General features: G+C 50.4%; 6 protein-coding genes across 6 annotated transcripts; 3 read left to right on the forward strand and 3 right to left on the reverse strand.

The window, feature by feature from the left end:
• Nucleotides 1-177: 177 nt before the first annotated feature.
• Nucleotides 178-4,701, reverse strand: GCG54_00001789 (GTP-binding protein rhb1; the record flags this gene model as incomplete). The annotated part of the gene is made up of 5 exons (XM_045401893.1): nucleotides 178-417; nucleotides 485-613; nucleotides 718-834; nucleotides 2,142-2,381; nucleotides 2,440-4,701. The coding sequence occupies 5 exons, from the start codon at nucleotides 4,699-4,701 to the stop codon at nucleotides 178-180; spliced, it is 2,988 nt and encodes a 995-aa protein (XP_045270622.1).
• Nucleotides 4,702-6,278: 1,577 nt separating this feature from the next.
• On the forward strand, nucleotides 6,279-7,380 carry GCG54_00001790 (Uracil phosphoribosyltransferase; the record flags this gene model as incomplete). The annotated part of the gene is made up of 5 exons (XM_045401894.1): nucleotides 6,279-6,445; nucleotides 6,568-6,926; nucleotides 7,035-7,189; nucleotides 7,255-7,271; nucleotides 7,329-7,380. The coding sequence occupies 5 exons, from the start codon at nucleotides 6,279-6,281 to the stop codon at nucleotides 7,378-7,380; spliced, it is 750 nt and encodes a 249-aa protein (XP_045270623.1).
• A 168-nt stretch (nucleotides 7,381-7,548) lies between these two features.
• Nucleotides 7,549-8,108, reverse strand: GCG54_00001791 (uncharacterized protein; the record flags this gene model as incomplete). Its single annotated transcript, XM_045401895.1, has 4 exons — nucleotides 7,549-7,703; nucleotides 7,769-7,816; nucleotides 7,870-8,008; nucleotides 8,064-8,108. The coding sequence occupies 4 exons, from the start codon at nucleotides 8,106-8,108 to the stop codon at nucleotides 7,549-7,551; spliced, it is 387 nt and encodes a 128-aa protein (XP_045270624.1).
• Nucleotides 8,109-10,193: 2,085 nt separating this feature from the next.
• On the forward strand, nucleotides 10,194-12,894 carry GCG54_00001792 (Uracil-regulated protein 1; the record flags this gene model as incomplete). The annotated part of the gene is made up of 16 exons (XM_045401896.1): nucleotides 10,194-10,507; nucleotides 10,611-10,729; nucleotides 10,948-11,023; nucleotides 11,073-11,212; nucleotides 11,275-11,318; nucleotides 11,366-11,403; nucleotides 11,459-11,528; nucleotides 11,582-11,621; nucleotides 11,674-11,729; nucleotides 11,783-11,825; nucleotides 11,880-11,962; nucleotides 12,013-12,168; nucleotides 12,309-12,490; nucleotides 12,549-12,578; nucleotides 12,638-12,737; nucleotides 12,772-12,894. 16 exons carry the CDS (start codon nucleotides 10,194-10,196, stop codon nucleotides 12,892-12,894), a joined length of 1,614 nt encoding a protein of 537 aa, XP_045270625.1.
• Nucleotides 12,895-15,661: 2,767 nt separating this feature from the next.
• GCG54_00001793 (40S ribosomal protein S1) lies at nucleotides 15,662-16,810 on the forward strand (the record flags this gene model as incomplete). The annotated part of the gene is made up of 5 exons (XM_045401897.1): nucleotides 15,662-15,675; nucleotides 15,780-15,864; nucleotides 15,921-15,946; nucleotides 16,103-16,604; nucleotides 16,667-16,810. The coding sequence occupies 5 exons, from the start codon at nucleotides 15,662-15,664 to the stop codon at nucleotides 16,808-16,810; spliced, it is 771 nt and encodes a 256-aa protein (XP_045270626.1).
• Nucleotides 16,811-17,374: 564 nt separating this feature from the next.
• On the reverse strand, nucleotides 17,375-18,529 carry GCG54_00001794 (Abhydrolase domain-containing protein C22H12.03; the record flags this gene model as incomplete). Its single annotated transcript, XM_045401898.1, has 6 exons — nucleotides 17,375-17,406; nucleotides 17,460-17,766; nucleotides 17,823-18,018; nucleotides 18,079-18,203; nucleotides 18,254-18,293; nucleotides 18,342-18,529. The coding sequence occupies 6 exons, from the start codon at nucleotides 18,527-18,529 to the stop codon at nucleotides 17,375-17,377; spliced, it is 888 nt and encodes a 295-aa protein (XP_045270627.1).
• Nucleotides 18,530-20,428: the final 1,899 nt, after the last annotated feature.

Genomic DNA, 20,428 nt, shown 5'->3' on the forward strand with positions numbered 1-20,428 from the left:
TGAACCTTGGTTTTTTGGAGGGTTGCATACGGCGACTGCCCTGAGACATCTGCATGCCCATGCTCAACTGGTTCGAGTCGCTGGTTCATTTCAACAGCAACAACGCTTGCAAGCGGTCACGTCCGCTGGAGGAAAACAAGAACGTCGTTAGTATTGTTACAGATGATCTATGAATCGTTACATGAGGGTGCATTTGCCGCCTTCTGCGGCCTCGTTTGGATTTTGTGCCTTCTCGATCTGTGCGATCAGTATTTCAAACGCCTTGGAGACGTTCTCGTTATAACGCGCGCTCGCCTCGGTCCATCCACACTGGATCCTTTCGGATAGCTTTTTTCCCTCTTCGGCGCTGACCTGGCGTTGCTCGGGACGCAGATCGCTCTTGTTGCCGACGATGACAATCGGCACGGACTCAGTGCCCTGGAAGCGACCAGTCGCATCGTAAGCTTTGCTCGCTTTCCCAGAGGATAAAGGACTCCAGACGTACCAGGTGGTTCAATATCTTCTCTCGAATAACCTGCACCATCTCAAATGATGGCAACGAAGAGACGGAGTACACTAGCATATACCCGTGGATGCCAATGAAGTGCTTCGAGTTCAGAATGCTGTATTCATCCTATGCAGAACAGGCTGTCAGCGACAGTCTACATTTCGACCGCGATTGCCCCATATCGATCGAGTTGTCGGTAACGCGAGAGAGTGTGTTGGCCGGCGACGTACTTGGCCAGCAGTGTCAACTATCTCTGTAGCAAACTCCTGCCCCTTATAACGTATGGTTTTGCTGAAGGTATTCTCGATGGTCGGATAGTAGCTGTCAACAAAATGGCCGTCCACAAACTGAACGGCAAGCGAAGATTTGCCTATACGTTGGGTGATCCGTCATCAGCAAAAAGGACGTCATAGATTGTCGGATGGTTCATCTCGACACAAACCACCGTCGCAACAAAAAGAGCGAGACCCCAACCCAGTTCGACTTGAAAGAAGCGACTGTTGGACCTACCGACGGACCGACTGCCAACAATGGCCACCTTCCTGTTCTTTGGCGCTGGCATTTATCTGGTACTCAAACGAGCCTGTTTCGGCTCGGCTTCTCGTGCGAAATTGGCTTGAATGATGGTCAGTGGGTGTCAAAGAATAGGAAGGTGACTGGTTTCAATCACATACGGAAGATGGGCGATGCACCAGTTGAGGTTCAACAGGGCGCTTTGGTGGGGGATAAGGCGGTATCGGGATGGAGTTGCAAATGAGAGAGGTGTGAGAAGGCAATAGATACCTCCCGCAGTCGCGGGAAGCATGCATGTGCCACTCCCAGTACCCGGTGACAGACGCTCCCACTGCCTAACAAATGACCATGTTCCACTAAATTAGAGGTGTCGGCAGGGACGTTGGTGGAGTAAGCAGCACGACCAAGCAGCTGCTTTGAGCTGCCCGCCACTGTCACACACCCTGGGGCTACGTATTGTGGGGTCAGTGAGTGTGAGGTCAGGTAAGGCACCTTACATACCTATCGTAGTACAGATAGTGCAGTGCGGTGACGCTTGCCCCTCCCTGCGGGCCCAAGATGAAGATGCCAGCTGCCTGAGGTAAGACAACCTCACTATCATGCTTCGACTTTACCAGTCGGTTAGAGGAGTTCCCGCTCGCATCCCGCTCGCATTTTGCCTATTCTTGGGGCTTACACTTCCCATTGCCTTTTTGGACGCATTATAACATCATTCCGAGTGCATCCAAAGAACTTTCTGGTTGACTTCTATACTCATGCACGTTAACAGCAGATGGATGTTACATAACCCGTGTCTAGCTAGCTAGGTAGCAACCAGATTTCAACCGGAAATCCCTCCTACTATCAGTTCGCGTGAGAAGCCCGGCGTCTCCGCGTTCTTAACCTCCTCTACGGGACAGCAAGGCCTCCCAGATGAGCAATAGCTCAGGTAGAATCATTTGGTCCGAAAAACAAAAAGGCCACCCACGCGAACAGGGCCAGTGTCATTAGCCGTCACCTATCTTCGGGGACGTGGTACGCAGGTGTCAGTGGCCATTCATGTAATGTAAGTCATTTCATCGTCTTGTTAATTGCCGGGTACTTTCTACCCCCTCATATCGTCGTAAAGAGTGCCACGCGGTCGAGTTTGTCATGCGAGTACCCTGCCCTTCTGCCTCAGCTCGTTGACTAGGTTTTGTAGGCTCGTCGTTAGCTCGTCTGTGTCAACCTTTGCGTGCAAAGCCATAAACTCTTGGATCGAATCAAGTAGATACTTGATGCCCCTCCCTTGGCTTTTCTCTTCCAACCGTCGCCGAACCTTAGATCCCAGGCAAAGGTAGCCCAGAAGAATGGCCAAATAGCCGTGGGCTACGGCCACTGATGTCTTTTCTACAGAGTCGGCCTATTGTTTTGTTGTCAGTCTCATTGAACCCATAGTCTTCATTGGGCAGTGAACTCACCATGACAGCTGATTCTCGGTAATCTAGATAAACCTCCATTAGCTTTTCCAGCGGTGATCCATCATCACCTTGCCAAGCGTCAACCGACTGGCGGGTCGAGGGGCAATGCTCAGAGGTATTGATCATGACCCCAAGCATTAGCATGAGCATCTCGTAAATATCTTTAGAAAAGGCCCCGTTGCGGATGGACTGCTCTAGCAACTCAAACGCTGCGAGACTGGTAGCAGCCAGCTCTCGAAAGAGTTCACCCCTACTAAATGCGCCAGCTGCGGTCGGGTTGTTGTTCGTTGTGTTCAGAGCTAGTTTCAGCGTTGTGGACTCGAATTCACCGAACTCTGCCATTGGCCGAGACATGGCTGCCGTGAGGATGTCTGCGAGGATGGGCAAGTAGCGTTTGGTCCATTGGGGGCCAGCATCGGACTGCATGGCCATAATCGAGCACCCCTCCAAAAGGGACAGCGCGATCCCACCTTCGGTAGTTCCCATTCCCTGATCACGACTGTGTTCCCAGCCTTTCTTGACAAACCCAAACAAACGATCCGTCAAGCTTGCGAGGATGGCCCTCGTAGCCAGACCATCATTGTCTTTGCATAACAAGGACAGGACTTTGAGAGCCAGTATTCTTGGCGACAAGTTTCTCGGGGGCGAGCCTTTCCAAATCTCCAACCTTTCCAGAGTCAATCGCAGCATGGCCAAAGAACCTTGCCCATTCTTGGAGAGATTTGACTTCCGCTGACTAGCAAGGCTAATGATGTCCTCGTCCTCGTCAAACATCGTAGACGCCAGTTGCGCGATGCCCTCAGACTGAAGCTGTGGAACTAGATGAGGAACCGAATATGACGTGAAGAGCACCAGAAGGACGGACAAGAGGATGAATCCACTGATGACATCCTCCTCAGTACCAAGTGCCCGGAATAAGGCATCCTTGGCACCTTGGTCTCGGAATTGGCGTACGAATGTCTTGTCCCGGAGTTTGGTGGCCAGCTCTAGTAGCGCCGTACGTCTTGAGCGAGAAGACTGCGACTTTGGCGGCTGAGGAGTTCCTACTCTATCCAGGAGATCAGCCATGCTGTCTGCGAACCGATGATTGGCACCGGCCTGCCTGAGAGCATGGATGTCAATGATGCCGCCGCCTTTGGATGACGGGACCTCCTCCATTTCCTCTTCCTCAAAGGAGAATGAAGCCAGCTTAGACATTGGAGGAGGCGACAGGTCAAGCTGACTATCGATACCCAGACTCATTTGGCTTCCAAGACCGTCTCCACCTGACTCATCTGCCTTGAGTGTCCTCTGCTCTCCGTACGTCGACCGGAATTTTCTTTGACTCAAAAGCGGTTTTGGTCGCGTCGACGGCCTTGGGGTTGTCGCTGCGTCTGTGGGCCTCATCGGCGTAGAAAGCGAACTTTGGCTCTTGGCCATCTCTGCAATGCTACCCTCCGTCACATCAGACGCGTCCGACTCGTAGTCAGAACTATCTTCATCATTCTGGGCTGCCAGTTGGTCGATCAAGCGTACGCGCCTTGCCACGTGTAGACGTTTCTGCTTTGGGATAGAAGACTCGACCGCCATCGAAGCCGCACGGATGAATCTGGATTCTATCTGAGAGGAGCGCCCTGGTGTTTTGTGCCGTATCTGCGAACTACTTTCGCTCTTCTGCCGGGTGTTGCTTTCGACTGCGGCCTGAGCATCGAGAAGAGACGCCTCACCCTGCTGGTGACGTACAGACTTTTCTGGCTCAAGGCTCGGCGTGGGTCCTGGGATGAGTACGGATTTCGCCTTAGGCGCAGGCTTGGACGATGGCGGCTTCGATTCATGCTTCGCGAGGCGGAGGGATGCTGCGCTGCTCGAGTCGAAAGGCGACTTGCCACGGCGTGGATGAGAGGGTATTGTTGATTGCGCAATATGCGGAACGGGGTGGCTACCGGGCCTGCGGTCGGGCTTGATAGTAACGGTTGTTGGTACTTTCCTCTTCTTGAAGCTCGCAGGAGCATCCGAAGTTATGGTGGATGAACGGTCCAGCTGTGCCGCGGCGCGTCGAGAGAGGGATGATGGCAGGTGCGTAGGCTCGTCATCGGACATATCATAGGGGTCTCGGTTCGGGTCTGTGGGAATACGCTGCGTGGAGGTTTCTTTCCCGTCACTGCCGGAGCGTTGCGAGCTATTCGACAGCTCAAGAAACGCGTGTATAGGTCGTTTGCGCGAGGTCTTGCCGTAAGTCGTGGTTTTCTTCCGAGGAACGCTGGGCCCATCTTGAGTAGCCATATTGTGTGGAAGTCTATACCAATAAAGAGTATGCGACGCTGCGACGCGTTATGGGAGGGCTAGCAATCCCGTTGCACCTTTTGGTGAGCAACACGCTCCATGCAGAGAGAGGGAGCGACAGAGGAGTAGGAATGGAGGGGACGGTTAACTGCCGATTGATGCGACGGCGACTCAAGTTCGAACGGGCGTGGGTATCGTGCTTTCGCGGTCGAGTGCTGTCAAAATAATGCGCCGTCAAACGCAAGCCAGTGTGAATAGTAGCTGGCGAAGAGCTCTGAGGCGAAGAAAAAGCAAAGCCGGCGTCAAGTGCTCCGAAATGCACAACAAATGGGACAGGGCACGTTGTGGTAGAACGGACGAGGCGTGATGAGGCGCGAATATGTCTAGTCGGGGCCTTGGGAAATAAACACCCAAGAGCGCGCCTGCGGCTAAAGGCGACGGCGATAGCGGTGCGATGAGAGTGATTGATCGCGATAGTTGTGATTGGTGGCGAGTTTCCGCAGTTACTTTTGCACCTTGCAAGAGACAAAGTTGCTCTCGAAAGCAAGGTTACCTTTTGCTGTTTTGTTCCTTGGTCACAGATGGCGCGCATGGGGGACGGCAGTTGCTTTTCTCTCTTGGTCTGACCTTCTACGCCTTGCGCAGGCGCATGGCAGCTTACCGATGAGAGTACGTACTGCCTACTCCTCTGCCATTTGCGTCCACTGCATCAATGCCCCGGTTGTGCGATATCCGGGCATCAAGTTAATTACTGAAGCTGCAACCGCTTAATAAGAAGTACGTACATCATACTACATTCTCGAGTTCCCTATACGATGAGTATCTCGTTTACACAGGAGAAAAGAAGAAGCAAAGGAGAGCGAGGAAGATAGAAAGAAGAGAGACACATCTAAAGAGACGGGAAGGGCATGTACCTTCGTACAGATAGGCATATAGAAACAGAGAGAAATCGACAAGAAAAACAGCCCGATAACGCGGTGCTTAGGAAACGAGAATGGTGCCTTAGGTACTTGCTTGATCCATCCAACAACCCCACACGTCCCTTATCTCTTCACAGTGCCTCGTTTATCACCTCACCTAAAAACCCAAGGCGAGAACTGGCAGTGGTTGATCCCTTGACTGCCCCTCTCTCGCCCTGCATTAACGTATCCGCAATTTGCGTTGCGTTACCTTAGTGTCCCTGTAAGTCTGCTTCCGCTTCTTTACCCTAAGCTGAGCGCCTCCTCGCAGGATTCTGGCGGCGGCGGACGGCGAGCTCCATTGTGTCTCGTGACACTTCTCATTCCAACCCTTTCGGCTTCCGTGCCCATATTACGTCGGGGCTCTGCAGTTCGCATTCCAGTCTAGCAGACGATTGCAGCTCCGCCTATCGATTAGAGCACTGGCTTTAGCTCACGTCTCTAAATCGAACCGTCCAAGCTTTGGACGAACTCCCAACCAAACACATCAACCCCTCACGCACCCAAATTTGCCCGGTCACCTGGCTCGGCAGTGGTCGCTTTCCTGCTTGCCCTTTTGTTTTTGTTTTTTTTTAGGAAAACAAGGTCAAACCAAGCCAACGACAGCTGCTTTTTGACATGGCCAGCCAAGATTCGAAGGTCACCGGCGTCAGTGGCCCGACGCAGTGCGTCGGACCGCTGTATCGCTCCGAGAGCCAAAAGCCTTCGGCAACCGTCTCAACTGAGATGAACTTGGACAATGTCATCATCCTCCCCCAGACACCTCAGCTAATTGCGCTTCTAACGTGAGTTAAGTATCCTTCCCTATAATCTAGCTGATCGTCGCTGTGCTTGTGCGAAGAGCATAGTGCCCCCCACCAGACAGGTTTGCCCAAGTTCCAGGAACGACCAATTAACACTCTTGTAGCATCATTCGGGATAAGAACACCGAGCGTGGTGACTTCATCTTCTACTCCAATCGCATAATTCGCCTGCTGGTTGAGGAGGGTTTAAATCACTTGCCCACAGTTGAACATGATGTGACGACGCCGGTCGGCCGGACCTACTCGGGTCTCATGTTCCAGGGCAAGATCTGTGGCGTGTCCATCATGCGTGCTGGCGAGGCCATGGAGCAAGGCTTGCGGGACTGTTGTAGGTCCGTAAGAATTGGCAAGATCCTGATTCAGCGAGACGAGGAGACGGCTCAGCCGAAGCTGTTCTACGACAAGCTTCCAGAAGACATTGCCCAGCGCTGGGTTTTGTTGCTGGACCCCATGTTTGCCACAGGTATGTATGGAGGAGACATCGATGTTCAATACTTGAGAAATCCCGCACTTTTACCCAATCGTGTCATCATGAGCGCGTGGAATTGCTAATAACGTCCACGCTAAATAGGTGGATCGGCCATCATGGCTGTCCAGGTCCTCAAAGCTAGAGGTGTCCCAGAAGACCGGATCCTTTTCCTTAATCTGATCGCGAGTCCCGAAGGCATTAAGAACTTCACATCAAAATTCCCAAAGCTCAGAGTGGTCACTGCATTCGTGGACCAGGTAAGATACCGATTGCCCTATATCCTATGTCCTTAGGTACTGGCATCTGACATTGTTCTTTACAGGGTTTGGATGAAAAAAAGTCGGTACCTGTGCATCTCACGATGCCATCATTGCGATTGCTAACTCGCTATCACAGCTACATCATTCCCGGCCTTGGCGATTTCGGCGACCGCTTCTACACCGTTTAAAAGTGCGCGCTTCGGACAAACAGGGTTATCGTGCGTCTTCGGAGCTTCGATGCTCTGGGCCGCTCTAACCAATCGCCCTCCAGACCGTAGCCAGTATGGGTGTGCCTGGGTTGAAAGTGTGGATGGTGTGCCACACTCGACGCGTGTCTCACGGTATCTTTGCCTCCTCTAGTAATCATCGTCATCTGCATCAATGCCCTCGCCTCCGTATCTTCTGTCATCATCGTCGTCGTCGTTCACCGGTCGGCTCGGAGGTGCGCGCCGGGCACCGGAAGTCTTGTTCAGGCCACTTCCACCGGCTGGTGCTTCTTTGGCAACCGCATCTATTCGTATGTCAATAACGACCTTCGTATTTGTGAATCTGCTCTACAACAAGGGAGGAGCCCACCTGCGGCGTCTACCCATTCACCGTATACATCAACAGCAGCCGAGAGGTCTGAATATGATTTAGCACAAGCGAGCGAGTGACATGTACGAACAAGAGCTTACAGTTGATGCTGCATTGGAACATCTGACCGCACACTCTGCAGTCCAGCGAACCGACACCCGCCTTCTTATCCAGCTTAACAGCTACGGAGTCCTCGTGGTTGCAGAAAAGACATGTGAATTTGGTCGGGAGGGGATCTTTCTGTTTTTTGGGGGTCAGCATCTGGCAGTTCGCATTCGAGGCCATGTGGACGAACCTTCTTGGGGCCTTGAGGCTTCGACGAACTCTTGCGCTTTCCCATGGTGCCGAAAGTCTTGAACGGCCAATAAGAGCGCGCCCAGCGCGTTGGATAACAGTCGTTAGATGTACTATAAGCCTGACGGAGGAGGCGGTGGAAAAGGAGCGCTGCGCGGTTGCCAGACGGAACAGCGATCAGCAGCAAAGCAGCGTCTTGGGGCAGTGTGGCGTGCGAGGACGGAGGTGCAGCGTGCGAACGCGATCGATGCTAGGATTTCGAAGAATGCGCGGCGCAAGGCAGACGTAGTGGACCCGTTTTAGCAATTGCGGTCAGCTTGAAAGCTCTTATCCCACGGCAGAAAGAGTCAGCCCCGTGGCTTATCGGGGAAGCGGGGTATCAACGGCAGGGGACGCTGCATTAGGAGCGGCTTACCTAATAGGTAGCAGGTGTACCGTTTTTACGTAACGTACCTAAGTAGGTGCCTCACCTTGAGGAAAGCCGGAGGCAGCTGCATGGGCGCCGGCTGGTGCTGCTGCTGTCAGGCTTACTAAGGCAAGTGAGATTTCATCATGATGCCTACCTAGGTATCTACCTAAGGTAGTCTACGTGTCTGCCTAGATTGAACCATTTACCCAATGACATAAAGCCTTGAGCGAGTCTAGAGTCTAAGTAGGCTGCTCAGCATCCGATGCCCTTGATATTCCTCTCGTACTACAACGCAGATACTGTAGGCGTAGAGTTCACATTTTTGAGTGGGGGGATCGCCCAATGGCCCTCATTGAGCCCCGCGGCGCCCAGACGAAAACAAGGTCCAGTTAGCCTCGGAGATCGGAGTCCGGCAGCACATTATATACTGCGAAGGCGTGTTGATTGTATATCTGCCGCTCAATGATGGTGTGACCTAATTCACTAGGTAGGGTAGCTAACCTCATCCACAGATCTGCTATCCATCCATTTGGATATAGCTACTAATTGTAGTACCAAAGACTCTGGTTTTGTTACCCTTTTTTTCTTTTTTTTTAGTATTTCTTTTTTTTAGTATCGCAGATAGATAGTCGCCTTCGAGTGTCTACCTACCTAGGAAACTACCTTACCTACCCTAGGTTCCCAATCCTTAGGTCAGCTCCACGCCCGCAGCCACTGCGGGGAAACGCAGGGGCAGAGACAGCCCACCAGACATCTGAAGGCACCTGCCGGGGATCTCGTCGGGTGCGCCCTTATCTTTGGCGCTGGCCGCCGCATACCTAACACATCCTACCTATCTCTTCCTCCACGTTACATGAGGTGTGGACGGCCCCGCATCTACTGTATTCCATTCCATCCTAGGCTCTGGTTCTCCCAGCCGTGGGATTGACCACGTCGTAAGGCATGTTGGGTAGGACATCATTCCTGTCAGCCAGCTACATTATCCCGCCATGGTTTAGTGAGAGCTAGGTACTCAAAAGAGGCCGAAGCCTGGGACCTGCGAAGTGCATGAAGTAAGATGATGGCCGCAAGCTCAAGCCCCAGAAGGGAAGCCAGGAGGTGCATGTGCAAGTTCCAATCGCGTCTGTACTGCACCGCCAGCAGCGGGAGGTCGAGGTGCATGCGCGGCGCCTTCCGACAGGTCACAAGGCCTCGCTCAGGCAGTGATCCTATGCTCAAGGTACCTAGGGACACCTTAGATTCAGACGCGCATCGCAGTAACGCCTTAGCCCCTCGCTTTCTGCCATCCCTTACATCCGTTTGCTACATAGTTAATCCTCTCTTCATCCGATTTAGTCATCTGTTGAACTGCCACCCTTGACGAACTGTGGACCAGCCATCGGTGGTCACCGTCTTGTCTCGTCCTTCTTAAGAGGCTCCAACCTCCCAGCTTGCGGCAACTACTTGTCGCCTAAACTTCGCTGTCTGAACTTACCCTTGGTCCCAGACTTGCTTCATCTTGTCTTACTTTCGTGGGTTTTGTCCTTCCTCCTCCTTTCCCTCCCTTCATCCTCTTTTCTACCGCCTCCTCGCCCTCTTTTTTTGCCGGCTTCTCGATCCTTGTGGCCTCACTCCTGGAAACCTCGCATTACCACCCGCCTGCAGCTGACCACGTCAAGCCCCATCTGCTAGGACTTCCGACCTGTACTGTGCCGTGAACCTCATCTTCAAACTTAGGCAGTGATGAGTACCGGAAGCCCCCCCGAAGAGGCCTTGGCCCAGGTGCTCGGCTCCCTGCGCTCCATCCAGCAAACCCAGTCGGACCTTGTAGCTGCCGTCGATTCATTGACCCAGCGATACCATCAGCTGTCTGGTGATGCCAATGTCGCCGCCGCACTTGCCCCGAGCCCCGCTATCGGCGTAGCCCCCGAAGCACCCCGCACCTCCGATGCTGCCGGTGGCTCGGACCAGCAGTCATCCGATCTGACCCTCCAGGCCCCGGCAGTTCCTTCGTCCCCAAGCCAGCGATCCGGCCTCACGTCCCGTATCATTTTAACGTATGTTCACGTTACCGAACCATTTTTCCTGATCCGGCCATTTCCTCCCACCCGCTAGCGGCATTCGAAGTCATTTCAGCTCCCCTGCTAAAGTGACCCACAGAACATACCCAAAGCAGATTGGCATCAAGCCCCTGCCCCTGACTTGGGGCGAGGGAGAGCCTCATCGCCGAGGTCCAGTTGTCGTTTCCCGATCTTCATCCACCATTGGAAGACGTAACGGTTCGTATCTTTGACACCACATCATACTATTCATGCAGTTGCGGCTAATCAAATTTTATTACCGTAGCCATCGGAGGTGAGTACCGTTTGTGCTTGGGTGGGCGACTGATTATGTACGGACTGACCTGTTGAACTTAGCTCAGTAAGTTAAACATACCTGACGCCTCTGAGAATACACTACGGCAGGCAGAACAGCGAACGCCTCGTATCTGACACAGCTCTTACCAGTGGCGGGTCGTATTCAATTTACTATGCTTTGGCTGTTGCTAGCAAACAGCTTAACCTGGAGCATAGGTAAGACCCTGTTGGATCACGCACGTTTCGCAAAATGCTCACATTCCAGACCCGATTTCACTAACACGGAGCCGGCTGCCAAAATTGGACCCTTTCCTCAATGGGGAGACCCTAAGAAGATTGTGGCCATGGATCCTTGGGGACATTTGGCGCCGTGGCTCTTCAAGGACACGATTGAAAGAGACAATGGTACGAAAACATTGAGAACATCTTCTGCACAGACAGGATCACGCATTAATACTAGGTTGAAGTCGATATCCGCCCAACTATCGCCATCACTAAGGCACACATGAAGGTTCGCGATCACACGTGCAAATGATATCGATGTGCTGACGTCTGCAGCTGCCGGAGCTGGAAGAAAGCGTCAGGACGGGAAGGCTGTGAGTTTTCTTGACGCAAGAAGTGGAGCTAGCTTTGACTGACCTGGGATGTTAGCGTTCCTGACGGCAAGGTCTGTATTAACAACCTCGGAGAGCTTGCTGTGACCAAGTTTGCCGTTGAGCCTGTATGTCGATGCCACTAAGACGATCGAAAATGACGCAGCTAACGTTGACCTAGGTGTGGTATCTGCCTGGGGTTGCCGAGAGATTCGGCATCGGTTCGTCATAGTTGCATCTCAATGACCACGGAGTATCTAACTTCGCCTCTAGACGAGGGGGCCTTGAGGCGATCCTTGTTCGAGCACACGGGCGGTAGTTACCCCGAGGTAAGGAATGTGGGCTCATCAATAATCGGGCTCTTTGCTGACTTAATTGTCAGTTAATCACTCGCGGAGACATCAAAGTTTTCCTTCCCCCCATCGGTGAGCAGGCCTAAAGCAGATTTCGACTTCAAGCTGACCTGTTGACCCGGACAGGTGGGCTGACCGTGTACTGTTTCGGTGATCCCGCCAAGATGTCAGATGAGTCGGTGCGGTTGGCATTGCGCATCCACGATGAGGTTTGCAACATGGACTCTGGGCAGTGACTTCCCCGCTTACAGTATCTTAGTGCAACGGGAGTGATGTCTTTGGATCGGATATCTGCACCTGTCGTCCTTATCTCATCTTTGGCATCGAAGAGGCGGTCAAGGAAGCCCAGAATGGTGGCAGCGGCGTTGTGATATACTTTAGGAAAGAAGGCAGAGCTCTCGGTGAAGTCACCAAGGTGAGTAACTAACGTGCCTTATTCAATGCGAACAAGGCTGACACAGAGCTATAGTACCGTGAGTGTGCCCTGAGTTGCGCGTCCGTGCCTGGTTGAACCTAGTGCAGCTACCGACCTGTCGCATAACGTTTGTAAGATAGATGCTGACGGGGAACATAGTCGTGTACAACGCTCGTAAGCGGGGTGAAGACCGGGCGTCAGACTACTTCAAGAGAACCGAGAACATTGCAGGTGTCAAGGACATGCGTTTCCAGGCCCTGATGCCGGATATCCTCCACTGGCTTGGAATCCGGAAGATTGATCGCATGCTCAGCATGAGCAAGTGAGTAGAGGCTTCTCCTAGCGAAGCTGTCGTACCGCTAACAGGTTATTTCCAACAGCATGAAGCACGACGCCATCGTGGGGCAAGGGTGAGCGATGAATTTTACGTCCAGAAATGTTAGTGGGATGGCGTTGACTGTGTCTGCAGAATTCCCATCCATGAGCGGGTAGAACTCCCAGAGGAATTGATACCGGCAGATTCCCGAGTCGAGATAGACGCGAAAATCACCGCAGGCAAGCCAACACAAGTAGACTGCGAACCATTCTGAATGCTGACATCAGAGATTAGGGTACTTCACCGCTGGAAAGCGTATGACGGAAGAAGAGCTGAGGGCTGTGCAGGGCCGGCTCTGGGAAGAGTATGTTCCCCCAAGTTGGGGTTGGAGCCAATTCATCGACCGCTGACATGCCCGCAGTATTGACCACTAGGCACCACATCCAGAACCTTGGACCGGGGGTGCGTTGAATGAGTAAGGGAGCCGCGTGGAAACAAAGTTGCCTCAATGCTGGGCAAAGATCAGCTGTGTTATTGACCCTCCCCATGTAACAACCGGTCTCCGGATGGATGGGGCGAGTAAACGTTGAACCTGCAGGTGACATAGCATCCCCCTTCCTCTGGTTATGTCGGCGGCATGAAGAAGAGGGGTGCAGCGGAAGTCGGGTAGGAATGTTGCTGCGGCATCGTCGCATGTACTGGCAAGCTGGCGGTTGAGAGACGGGAAGGCCCCATATATAGTAACGGACGCCATTGGGTTAGATATCTCCCGGTGAGCTAATTGACACGAGACGTCACTGCAACCACGTAACATGGTTGTCGCACCACCAACGCGCGTGAGGAAAGTAGGCCTGGCCTGGCCCGACCCGCATGTGCTATATGTGTGTGTGTGTTGTTAATTGGGGATGAAAAGACTTGCCAAGGAGCAACGCTTGTACCGAGCCCAGCTTCTCCAGTTCCATGTCGTTGACCGGTGCGGTGCAATGGCGGTGTTCAGCCGGGGTTGGATCGACTTCCCGGAAATGGGCGGGAAATGGCGAGAACTGGTCAGCCAAACGGTTGCCCACCCCACAGTAGCTGCATGCGTGATGCCGGCCATGCATGGCCTTTGCGTATAAGTGCCCAAACAGACGCTCACCGACCCATACAACTCTAGACACATAGTTGGGAGCCGGTCCCATCAGGCACCGGCCATGTGGCCCAATGAATGCACGCTTAGCCCGTCAGCGGAAAACCATCGACCAGGCTCGGCCCCTCCCTCGTGGACCGATGCTCCCGCCAGGTAGCCGGGCTTGATGGCTGTTGATAATGCGCATGATTTCCCCGTAAGGAGGGGGTCAAAGGCAAATATGATTTCCACCCGGCTCGTACTTAATGAAATTTTGGTAAAACCGATCAATCAACCGTGAGCATTCACGGCTAGCCGGGGCAGCATCCTTCTTTATCCATTCAATCATACGACAATCCCTCCGGCAACTATGGCGGCCGTTGCTCGGGATTTGCGAGACGATGACAACATGAGGAGAAGGGAATCGTCGCCTCGAGCAGATTGTCGACGCCGACCGAGGCTGCTACGAGCCAGTGCAACTGAGCCTTCCATCACAACAACGTCGAATGCCAGTCGGGGTGCCATATCAAGTCCGCAGTCAACTCAGGGAGCCGCCGAGTTGCTCAATCGCGTCGCAGTATACTCCGGTCCAGCCCCTGAGTACTCACCCACTTCGGGTGCGGCACCTCCCATGGCATCGTTGAGCGCCGAGGACGTGACCGTGGCGTCCGCCGACCGCGTACAGGCTCACAGGGAGCACCATCCTTGTCCGTGAAGTCCCAGGACGTTGGACAGCAACGAGTTAACTTTGCTGACGACAAGCGTTGTTCAGATTCGAACGGGTATTTCAGCTTTCCCAATTTCGATGCCTGGGACGGAGAGCGGCGCAGTGACGACAAAGAGGAAGATGTTTGAGCAGCTCGATGAAGAAGGCGGCAACGGCAGGCAGAGTTGAAGAACGTTCGCCCCTCCCAGAAATGAGACGTTTCTGAATGCCTCACGAAAGGCATACGGTGACGATGATGACGGGGCCCTACGGGCTGTCCACGGTTCTGCATGAGCCGTATGACCTAGCTAGGAATGTCACGGCCTCGAGGGGTGGGTACATGTCAGTAGCCAACTGTCTTTTCGACCGAAGAAAACGAGCCTGAAGACAAGGTGGGAGGTTTTATCGTGGTTTTATGCTGCATCGGCGAATGCGCAACGAAGACGTGCACGAGGTGACTGGTGGCGAGTGGACAATCGCCACCGGGGCTCGTCAATAGATAAGAATTAGGCGTTTGTATGGTCTGGGTGGGGAGGTAAGGACAGAAACACCATAGGTCGACTTCACCGGTCATAACAGAACGGACAACACCACTTGGGTAGAATGAGGGAGGGATTATGGGCATAACACCTCTGCAAGTGGGATGAATGGATGGCGTCGAGCAAACAATTGCGGAAGCCCTGAGAGTTGTACTTTTCTACTGGATATCCGGGTGCAGGATGGCGTCAGGTAGTCGATTCCTTCTGTTGGTGCCATTGTGGGAGTTGAGATGCTTCATTGTAAAGTTTGATCGTGATAGGCAAATTACAGCGTGTTCCTGAACGTTGTGTTGTGCTCAACGTAGGAAGGATCCGCCAATCGACCGACGGTCCACGTTCAGCCACACTACCTATCTGTGCGGCTGCAGCCACACCTGGCTGACCTGTGACATTCACTGCCCAGAGGCTACCCACACCACACCACCCTACCTCAGGTACCTAACACTCATCTAGTGAGGTACGGTGTAGGGACTGCCGGCCCACGCCCCCCTGTAGGTACAGTCCCTGTACCAGGAGTGGGTCTTTGGGGCTGACTGAACAATTTTTTTTCATGATTTTGTGCATCACGTGATCACAGTGCGGAAAAGACCGTGCGTGGCTTCATCTAGTTCGGTGTCTCTAGGTGCTGACTTTGGGGCAGGGGCAAGCACAGTGCTGTCCCGGGGTTGCAGGCAGCCTGGATTACATAATTCGAACGGGGCACACTCGCTAAGAATTTCGGCCACACAACCTGCGCTCTCAATTTTATCACCAGCGAAAACACCACCCCTCCAATCTTTCAACTACTCAACGTTCATCCGCCAGACAAATAGCAGCCGCCCAAAATGGCTGTTGGAAAGTAAGCGACATCCCTCCCGCAGACAAATAACGATGCGCGCGCCGTCGAGTGTCGCTGCCGTACCCGTTCTCGTCGTCAATTGCTAACCACACTGCTTTCTCTAGGAACAAGAGATTGTCCAAGGGCAAGAAGGGTCTCAAGAAGAAGACCGTGGACCCCTTCTCCCGCAAGGATTGGTACCAGATCAAGGTAAGGGTCGGCGCGACCACAATTTCGGCGACATGTAGCTGACAATGCTGCGACAGGCCCCGGCCCCCTTCAACGTCAGAGAGTGAGTTCTGCCAGCCCGATTTTCCAACAACCGGATAGCCCGCAGCGATAGAGGACCGGCAGCGAACTCGGAGGACACGATCGAGAGAGATTGAAGGAGGAGGCGCAGACAGGGCTGGAGATTACTTCGCAAGCGGATTGCTGACTCCTTCTGCAGTGTCGGCAAGACCCTGGTCAACAGAACCACCGGTCTGAAGAACGCCAACGATGCCCTCAAGGGCCGTATCTTGGAGGTCTCTCTGGCGGACCTCCAGAAGGACGAGGACCACGCTTTCCGCAAGGTCAAGCTCCGCGTCGACGAGGTCCAGGGCAAGAACTGCCTGACCAACTTCCACGGCCTCGACTTCACCTCCGACAAGCTCCGCTCCCTCGTCCGCAAGTGGCAGACCCTCATTGAGGCCAACGTCACTGTCAAGACCACCGACGACTACCTCCTCAGACTCTTCGCCATCGCTTTCACCAAGCGCCGTCCCAACCAGATCAAGAAGACGACATACGCTGCTTCTTCGCAAATCCGTGCCATTCGCCGCAAGATGACCGAGATCATCCAGCGTGAGGCTTCCACCTGCACCCTCACCCAGCTTACCTCCAAGCTCATCCCCGAGGTTATCGGCCGTGAGATTGAGAAGTCCACCCAGGGCATCTACCCCCTCCAAAACGTACGTTTCAGGTCCATGCGTGGTGTTGCGCGCAATTCTCAGAGCTGACTCGATATTTTCAGGTCCACATCCGCAAGGTCAAGCTCCTCAAGCAGCCTAAGTTCGACCTTGGTGCCTTGATGGGTCTCCACGGCGAGTCTGGCACCGACGACCAGGGACAGAAGGTTGAGCGTGAGTTCAAGGAGCGCGTTCTTGAAGAAGTCTAAGGAGCAAGAACTTAGACGGAGGAAGGTTCGGCAGCAGGGGACTCTGGCTCTATCGGCCGGGAAACAAATTCGGCATTGTTTAGGTCGTTGCACATGGCGTAGCATTCAGGCGGCTGCGGGTCTAGGTTACCTCAAAATGGTAAATGGTCAATTCTTCAAGACACTGTGCCGGGTGTGCGCAGCCTCGCTTCCGAATCATGATGGCAAGACTTGGGTTTCGGGATCCGACTGGAGGATATAAAAGAAAAAGGCGTCATGTGTGTATGTGGAATGGACGGACACGTTTTTTGTTGCAGTCCGTTTTCGACCAAGAGCAGACTCTCGCAGTACCACCAATGCGACTTCGTTCCTGGAACAAGCATGGCTCATCGCGGGTTCTAGTGACTGGAAGACTCAATTTACAAGGGTCGTCTTTGTGGTGACGTAGTTTGCATCCCCGATTCGGGGCATGTCAAATTGGACCTGGTGTGTCTAAATAATTGTCTATCCCATGCCTGTCTACGAATGAACACAACCCTGCCCTATCCTCCTCTGCCACGCACATGCGTTCTATGACGTCTTCCGCTATTCGGGTCCCCTCAGAAACTCGACGACCGCTGCAACTCATGCGTCAGTTCTTGCTACGCGACCGGTATTAATGGCAACTTACCCTGGCGGAAGTCTTCCGGCTTCTCTGATATCACCCAATGACCGGCGTCGATATCTGCCAGCCGAAACCTGGGGAAGAATTGTCCGATAATGGGCAAGACATCATCCGGTACATACTTGCTTTGGGTTCCGCGGACAAAAAGAGCAGGCTTCTCGAAACGAACCTTGCTCGGATCTTTGTATGGGAAGTCCCCCATGTGGTTCAAAGAACGACCAATGATGTCCAGTGGAACTCGAAACTTTTGCTCCGGCTTGCCTGCTTGGGGCCGGTGTAGGTTGCCAAGCAGGAATTGACGAATGGGCAGAGACTTATGTGACAAAGTCAATGAATTGTGCGCTGCGTTTGGGCACAGGAGAGTCTTACACTTTCATACTCTTTGAGAATCTGGTCCGCCTCTGTCTGCCTCGTGACATTGGCAGTTTCGATCCTTCTCATGCCTTGGATATACTTCCCAAACCCACTTTCCAGCACTGCATCCACCGGCGCATTGTCGACCGCGACGATGTCCTTGACGAGATCAGGCGATTCCAACGCAAGTGACATGGCTGCCTTAGCACCCCTTCAGAAGACATGGCTCAGTACGCGCCATCTGTTTGAAATCTGGTAATCATTTACTCACATCGAATGGCCGATGATGGTCGGTTGACGGAGGTTATGCTGGTCTATGAAACCCGCCACATCATCTGCCATGTGTACGTAGTCGTGGTGCCAGTCATGGGGCGACTCTCCGTGATTGCGCAGATCCTGGCATCATCATCAATACCTTGGCCAAGTCTTGCGAGTAGCTTCTTTACCAATGCATAGACGGGTCTCCCAAGATCACGGGCGAGCACTCTGGAAGTGTGTGAGAAAACGGAATCTGTGCATGGCGGGTTAACTCACTTGCTGATGCTTCTGTTGTTCTTTTTCGACCCAAAGAGGCCATGAAGGAAAATGATAGGGGCAACCAACCCAGCGGCTGGTTTGCTTGGCTCATGCAAGTCGTAGGAGAGCGTCAGCCTACTCTGGGTCGACAGAGGCTTCAGCTGTGATGATCCAGCCAGAGTACCCTGGCGAAGAAAGCGCTGCATCGTGAGTAACGTTATTTTTGCTGAAGTGAGATGAGGCTGGTGAAAATTTATGCAGTGCTAGAGTAATAGTAGATAACTTCTAATAAGAGCTAATATAGTAAACTATAAGTGTTTAGGTATCTTTTTAATATAGTAATATACTACAGTAATACACTATAGTAATATACTATAGTAATATAATATAGTAATATAATATAGTAATACACTATAGTAATATACTATTATAATATACTATAGTAATATAATATAGTAATATATATAGGCTGCTAGCCTTATATTATGAAATTTAACTAGTATTAACTATAAAAGCTAGACTAGTCCCCTCGCCCTCTACTAATAGCCTTTAAGTTATATAACTACTTAGATATCTTCTTCGCCTCTATACTCCTCTATTAGTCCTTTAGGACTTTAACTATTATAATAAGCCTTAACTATCTTTCTCTAACTATCTCTATCTCTATTAATCTCCTCTATTTCTCTTTCCTCTACTATTTAGATATCTATACTATAATAGATAATATCTTCTACTCTACTATATAGTCTTAATATAAGAAGAGCCTTACTACTATTAACTATACTCTTAATATATTCACCCTTCTTAACTTACTAACCCTTTAGATTACTTTAGCTATCTTAAGGAAGTCTATAAAGTATTTATAAGTATTAGGATTATTATTAATAATTTTAACTATCTTTATATTAATTTTAAGACTATATAATTTTAGTATATTATACTTATTAACTATCTTAAGTAAATACTTCTAAGTAAATTTAAGTAGAGTTTTCTTAATAGTATAGAGAAAGTTACTATATTTAAAACTTTTAATTTTATTTACTTTAGTTTTATAGATTAAGTTATTTAAAGTAACTTTACTTAACTTATATATAAGTATAATAAGGGGAAAAGATATTATATAAAATTATTATATATATAAGAGGATATAAGGAATAGATTTAAAACCTTATTTAAATAGTTTAGTTCTTATATTATAGCTATAAAAACCTTTTTAGTTATATAAAAAATTATACTATTAAGTTTATACCCTTAAGTATAAGTTTAAGCTATTATTAAGCTCTAGCTATATTATAGATAATACCTTTATAATATTATAAATAATATTCTTATAAATAATAGTATTATAAATAACGCTCTTATTAATATATTTTATTACTCTACTACCTACTTACCTATCCTCTTCTATATAGTTAAAGATAAGTTAAGCTAAGAATTAATAACTAGTTATACTAAGATTTATTTATTTACTTTATTAAGATTAAGTATAAGTTAAAGTGCTACTATTAGGTTTAAAATATAGGGAAAAAAAAGTATAAAGTAAACTGTAATACCTACTTATATAGATTAACTAACCTACTAATATAGTAATATATACTTAATAGTTAGGCTACTAGCCTTATATTCTAAAATTTAACTAGTATTAATTATAAAAGCTAAACTAGTTCTCTTACCCTCTTATATAGAATTAGGATTATAATGCTAAGTCTTTAAGTTTATAGTTATAACGTAGCCCCCCTATAAAAAGACTATAGTAAAATTCACCCTATATATAGGTATAATTCTAAAAATACTATATAGGTACTTTAACCTATACCCTCTACTAATTAAGGAAAATAGTATAGAAACCCTATATATTCCTATTAATAAGTAAACCTTCTAAATATTATAAAGTTAAATATACGCCCTAATTAAATAGATTAATAGAATAGTAATAGAGCTAGCTATATAATATAGAGCTAGTAGTACTATATATAGTAAAACTAATTATATTAGACTAAATAGGTTACTAAAGCTCTTATAGCTTAGTAATAGCTTTACTAAACTCTCTAGTAAAGTTAATACTACTATATAAGAGATAAATTCTTAATTAAAGAGGTTATTAG

The sequence above is a fragment of the Colletotrichum gloeosporioides genome (genome assembly GCF_011800055.1).
Source record: "Colletotrichum gloeosporioides strain Lc1 chromosome Unknown consensus_7, whole genome shotgun sequence".
NCBI classification, from domain to species: Eukaryota; Fungi; Ascomycota; class Sordariomycetes; order Glomerellales; family Glomerellaceae; genus Colletotrichum; species Colletotrichum gloeosporioides.